General features: G+C 32.3%; 1 protein-coding gene across 1 annotated transcript; it reads right to left on the reverse strand.

Moving 5' to 3' along the window:
* Positions 1 to 4,496: 4,496 nt before the first annotated feature.
* LOC107796411 (putative FBD-associated F-box protein At5g56430) lies at positions 4,497 to 6,163 on the reverse strand. The gene is made up of 4 exons (XM_075227232.1): positions 6,119 to 6,163; positions 5,842 to 6,035; positions 4,769 to 5,150; positions 4,497 to 4,649 (listed from the first exon to the last, which is right to left on the reverse strand). Exons 1-4 carry the CDS (start codon positions 6,161 to 6,163, stop codon positions 4,497 to 4,499), a joined length of 774 nt encoding a protein of 257 aa, XP_075083333.1.
* Positions 6,164 to 6,523: the final 360 nt, after the last annotated feature.

Genomic DNA, 6,523 nt, shown 5'->3' on the forward strand with positions numbered 1-6,523 from the left:
GTATCAAATTCAATTTATTGCTTTGTAATACGATAGTGTAATCTTTCAAATGAATACAAGTACTGAAAATATAAAAATCTCAACTATAATTTTCTCATTGTTAAAAGAATCCAAATGCTTTTATTTCACTTTTTCTCGTGCTAAACTTTTAACTCCAAATACTAATTACTTTGGCTCGATTTATCCTTTTTGCAGCATGTGTTTTAAAAATGATTGTCACGCAACATGTTTTTTAAAGTGTACTAGTACCTTTTTAATATTTTTGTAAATAGTTTTTAGCAAGTTCTTTTTCAGCCTTAAAAATAATTATATTTACGAGTTTAGTATTATTTTTTTTACTCTTTTTCTTCATAAATATGTTTGGAGATGTTTTTCAAGTAAAAGTTGTTTCTCCTAAAAAAACTGCAATGTTGTATTCAAATAAAATATATGTCCAAATATAAAATATATAAAATTTATTTTTTTTTTCCAGTGAAATGCATGTTCATTTTTCAAATATCTTTTGCAACTGAAATTCAAAAATCACTTTTTTGAATCTCACATTTTTATGTCCAAACGCTTTACTTCTAGCTAGTAGTAGTATTTTTTAGAAAAAAAGAGAGCTTGTAAAAAATCGAAAACATGTTTGGTTTAGAAAAAAACTTCTACCTTCTGTCTTTTCTACTTCTTCAATTACTACAATCGAACACTACATTATATCTTTTTCTCTTCTTGAAACTTTTCCGATTCGAACCAAGACGGTGAAGAATGAACTTGTTGTAAGAATGTGGATACAATTCTATTTGTTTCTTTTGACTCTTCTCATTGGATTTTTCATTATGATTTGAGGGTTTAAGCAGCGTACGTGTTTCTTAAAAGTAAGATAATGCAGATTTTCTTGTAATGTATTTGATCTCCCTAAAAAGGAAAAACGTCTATAAATCATTTCGTCGGCAATTTTGAAAAAGATAATATTTGATATATTTGATATTTTTTTGTAAATATTCCATGAATTTATGAAATTTCGAAATGACCCACTAGCTATAATTCGAAATACTTACATTTTTTCTTCCATTCCTGGCTCCCTTTGTCCCGTCTTACTGTCATCCTGAATCTCTTAATTAACATAAACTTAAAAACTTAAAAACTCCGTGTTACAGCAAAATAATGATTATTTTTCGATGACTTTGCAAACGCTAACTATTTTTGAATGACCAATCAGAAAACTGGCTAGCCCGTGCTATTTTTACAAAATTTTGAGACAATTTCATAAGTGGGCGATATTTAAGAATTAAATACACGTGCACAGTTACTTAATAAACAAAAGGAGCAGCAAAATAATTACAAAATTAGCAACAAGCAAGAAACGGTATCCGCAAATCTCTCTCACCCAACACATCAAACCTTTCCTATTTAATAGATATTCATTAAAAGGGATCAGATCCCATCTAGTTGCCTCTTTTACATATGTGTGCAAATTAACGATTTTAATTTATTATTACACGCATGTAATAGTTGTCTAAATTTATATACATTATCTGTTGTTGCATATCTAAATGATTGTGTTTACTTATATACATGGTATAATGTGTATTTAAATGTGATTTTAAGGAGATATAAACTTAATATGCATGTCATATAAATTGCATAATAATGGAATAATTTTTATACAATGTATAATAATGATATAATGTGTATTTAAAATGTGAATCAAAATATATAAATTTAAAATACATATTATATAAGTTTAAAATGCATGTCATATAAATAGCATAATAGTGAAATAATTTTTATACAATGTATAATAATGATATAAGGTGTATTTAAATGTGAATTAAAATATAAATTTAAAATACATATGATATAAGTCAAAAGTACCAAATCTAATGCAAAAATACACATTATATATATACAAGGAAAGTGTAGAAAAGAGGGGAAGACTCCTTCGAGACGACGACAACAACTCCTTCGAGAATGGGGATATATAGAAAAGATAGAGTGGTGGTGGGAGGTATTTTGAGAGAATCTAATGAGGAATCGAAACATATTCCTCAAAAGTGAGATACTAATACCACAATTTGTGGAGTCCGTTTATTGCTTAATATACGCATAAAATTTGAAACCTGCTATACTTGTAAAAAAAAAGGCTATTTATGGAATAAACAAAAAGTAATGTTATTAATAAAAATATTATTAAATAAAAGATTATCCGTGTAAAAATATCTAAAATTTGTAAATAAATATTTTTTAGCTTTTGTAATTGAAAGTTAGCCGATGAATGGAGTTTCAAATTTTACATAAGAAATTCCAGAATATTATCGTAGAATTTTAATCACATACCAAATTCAATACTTTATGTCACTATAGGCCTTAAACCCTATCAAAGCATTCAGACAAGAAAGTGCAAAGTGAAATTTTTTTTGCTTTTAAGAGGGGTACCCTCAATTACTCAGGTTTCTTTAGCTGAAATGCTGAATGCACTATGCAACGAAACACCCATAAAAAAGGTGCATTTCTACAATTGGTTTTACAACTTCACTATAGACCGGCGGGGATCTAAACGTAACGGGTGACCGGCACATATTGTCTTTTGTTTGAGGTATACCGTCAAACCTCTCTATAACAGTATCGTTTATTCCGAATATTTTTGGATATTATAGCGAAGTGTTGTTATAGAGAACATATATTATAACATAACATAAGAATTGGTTCCGAAAAAGCTTGACTTTTATAATGAAGTGTTGTTATATATGGATAGTGTTATAGAGAGTTTTGACTTTATATGTAATTAAAATTGTCCAAAACATATTACTATCTTAATACTAAGTTTAAACTCATTGTCACAAAAAAAAAAAAAAAAAAAAAATTGGGTGCAGAGTATCAGCAAAAAGCGGTGGGTGCATAGTCCTCTGCACCTGCTAAAGGTATTTTTATATTTAAATAGTTAATATTCGCAAAAAAAAAATGCATATATTCCCGTGTAACTCAAATGAATAGTGTTTAATATCGCCAACCAATGTTGCATTGGTTATGCAATAATTATTTTTGTCTTATGCGGCCAATTACAATGTTATATTTATGCGAAATTTTATGCTAAGATTAATTACTCCAACAGCACAACCAAAGTTGTAGCCCAAGGTAGGATTGTGATGTTAAAGGGGAAGGAGAGAAGCTAACAACAAGGTAATATTATGAAATAATGTGGGTTTACGTGTTTCTAAAACTAAATCCAATGGTTGAAACCAATACAAAATAAAGCAAATAAAGAATTTGAGAATATTGATAAACAAAGAGCAAAATGAAGTGAATTGTGCATTTCTCCAATTCTTTTACTGGAGAGATTAGGTGCAAATAATAATAAATATATATTCCGCCATTCCATTTTATAGTCTGTTTGGCCAAGCTAGAAAAATCAGCTTATTTTGAGAAGTGTTTTTTTTCAAAAGCGATTTTTTCAAAAGTATTTTTGGTGAAAAACAGTTTGTGTTTGGCTAATTAATTTGAAAAGCACTTCTAAGCAGCAATTTGTGTTTGGCCAAACTTTTAAAAAATGCTTCTAAGTTTATTTTTCTCAAAAGTACTCTTCAAAAAAGTACTTCCGAGAAAAAACTACTTTTTTCTGCTTCTCCAAAACTATTTCTGCTTCTATTCAAAAACACTTTTTTTTTCTTCTAAAAGCTTGGCCAAACACTTCAACTTTGAAAAAAAATTATTTTTTTTGACAAAAAAGTGCTTCTCAACTCGGAGAAACTTGGCCTATTACCATCACATATTGGTAGAGTAATAAACAGAGATCCGAACGTTTACAGCAATAATTTAAAAAATACTTGAAATTGTAAATCAAGAAGAATTTGAAACTATAGCATCACCAGTTTAGCCCCTGGAGGCAACTTTGCTTCAAGCTGCTTGCTCCGCTTTTCGATTAATGTCACTCTCTTAATCTTGAAGCCGTGACTGTCACTTGTAGGCTGTAGGATAATCTTCTTAAGAGAGCCTCGTCCAATTTCTAGCAAATGCAACGCAAGCTTATAATCACTTCTACACCCTGTAAAACCAATTAACTTCACCACCTTTAGACGTTTGTGAACAAAACCATCAGTAGCCTCCCGAGCTGCACGTTCGACGATACGCAAACCATCGATATACTGCAACAACAAAAAAAGACCTCCAATCAGAGGACAAAATACACTGGTTATAATCTCTAATATGAAAACTTAAAGCTTCTGCGAAAGTGGAAGTAACTGGTTACATTACCTCCTTAGGTAAAACTTGGGTGTAAAATATCTGCCTCAATAGAAAAATCAAACCAAAAAGAAAAAAAAAGAAAAAAATGTGAGTATGAATACTGCTGATAGGGCAGGGAAGAGAATGCAGAAAACAACCATCTCAAAATAGGAAGGCAAGTCTAAGACCAGCAACATTTAACTAAGTGAACCCATAAAGTCTAGAGGCAGGGTGTGTAGAATATAAATGATATGATGAGGGAGTAAAGATGAGATACTTACCCGGGCTGTGAATCAAGACAGCAAAGGAGCTGCCTTGATAAAAAAAGTGAAGAAGTGCAGGCTTTCACGAGCTTCTAACATAAGGTCCAATTCCAACTCCCTTAGATTGTTCAGTCTAGGGAAATTATCGGGGTAATCTAATGTGAACCAACTTGCCCTCATAGCCTGGACCAAGAAATTTATAAGACGTGTGTCAATATCATAAAAGCGAAATGCAACTTCAAGGGAAATTAAGGGGAAAAAGGATGTGCTTGTCAGAGTGGCATTACAACCTTACAAGGCACCTTTAGTTTAAGCTTCCTCAGCTTAGAGGAATAGCTTGTGTGCTTGTCAGCATTAAAAATAAAAGAATAACAATAGTGACTTCCAATTGTTAGCTCAGATAACTGCGGAACATTCTGAAAAGGCACAAGTATATCAGGTCCTATGTATTTAAAAGACATTAGGTTTGGAGCATCAATCTCTAGACCCTTGACATTGTGACACCATGATATTTCCATGGACTTCAAACTTGGATGTGGGCCAGTAACTTTCAAATTCCGTAAACATTCAGAACCTGAAACACAGACTTGCTCGAGATATGGACAATTGGAGAGAAAAAACTCAAGGATCTCCTCCTTGGCATTGACACCGAACAGGCTAAGTGATTTCAGATTACAACAAAATCTGGAAAATTTGAGCTTGCAAATAACCCCAGACAGCAATTTCCCAATGTCAGGAAAATAATAAGTGCCAAAATGACATTCACAGCCAGCTTGTAAGTTCAATTCAAATAATTTAACTTCCTTTTGAATTGCAAACTCAATCCAGCGATCAATTTCAGTTGTGGAACAACCACCAAAAAAGTTAAAACCAACTCGGAATTGATCTAAAGTTGTGGGTGTCCGACACGGGTGCGGATCTAGAGGTCGGATCCTTCGAGATATAAATTCTAAGATTCGGGGATACGGATCCTAGTATGGATATGGGTGAGGGAATCCGGCTAAAAATAATTCAAAAAAATAGAAGTATAAAAATATCTCCAAATTATGAGAAATTTTGTGGAATACTTACATATACCTTGTAAAATGTGGATTTCTTTTTTGTTTTCAAGTTGTAGATAAATAACAAATTGATTTCCTAGATAAGGTATGCTATTTTATTCAAATTTACCCTAGTTTTGGTTCTGATTTCGGGAATCAAATTATATCTCGTATCGAATTTTTCTGTCCGTCGTGGTCAAAGTACCCAAAATTATTTGACCATATCCGGTACGGATCCCATACCCACACCCATACTAGTGTCGTGTCGACATGGGTGCGGCACCTAAACTGGCGTGTTGGACCCTGGTGCAATTTAAAAAACTTGATTTACCAACTTCATAATTTCGAGTGCTGCCTCCGGCCTTTTATCCACATCATAAAACTCAAGACAACCAGATGTATATTGCCATAAATATCTCCATCTACGAGAGATAAGGGAGGTTGTTGCTGCTTCCTTCAGGGATAAATATGAAAGAATGGCCACAAGCAACTCGTCCGACAATTTGTCAATCTTACACTCCACAGGATCCTACACACATAAAAAGGCAACAATATTTTCAATAAAATTGTGCCCAAGAAAATAGAAAAAAGCTGGGAGGAAACCAGAATTACATGTCGAAGTCGAGCACGAGCGGTACGATGTTCTCCATAAACCATAGAAAATAGAAAAGTTTTCTTCTTTCAGAATTAAAATTAACCTCTCCCACGGCCCACCCCACAGAACAAAGACAGGCAAAGGTGGAGAGGACTAAACTTTGCCAAATCCATTAAGGATATAGCAAAATATCATTAAACAAGAGTCGATATTAAGCCCGCCCCGCTTATCAATTTTCATGTTTTCAACCCTCCCTGCCCTGCTTAAGTTTATTTTTTTCTTTTTTTCACTTTGTTATTCATGTAGTCAAATGTTTTAAAAGTATTAAGAATCACTATTTTTACAGTTATAATAATTTAAATGTAGATAAAATGATGTATCAACTAACATTTTCATGGGTGAGTTACAGACAGTGGTGTGAA

Source organism: Nicotiana tabacum, chromosome 12, assembly GCF_000715075.1.
Source record: "Nicotiana tabacum cultivar K326 chromosome 12, ASM71507v2, whole genome shotgun sequence".
Lineage (NCBI taxonomy): Eukaryota > Viridiplantae > Streptophyta > Magnoliopsida > Solanales > Solanaceae > Nicotiana > Nicotiana tabacum.

Excerpts from the sequence above, each read along its gene's own strand:
- LOC107796411 (XM_075227232.1), bottom strand. The coding sequence starts at position 6,163 with ATGGTTTATGGAGAACATCGTACCGCTCGTGCTCGACTTCGACAT. Across the intron at positions 6,036-6,118 it reads CTCGTGCTCGACTTCGACAT|GATCCTGTGGAGTGTAAGAT; the intron begins GTAATTCTGGTT and ends TTATGTGTGTAG. Across the intron at positions 5,151-5,841 it reads GCAGCACTCGAAATTATGAA|ATTTTGTTGTAATCTGAAAT; the intron begins GTTGGTAAATCA and ends CAAATTTTCCAG.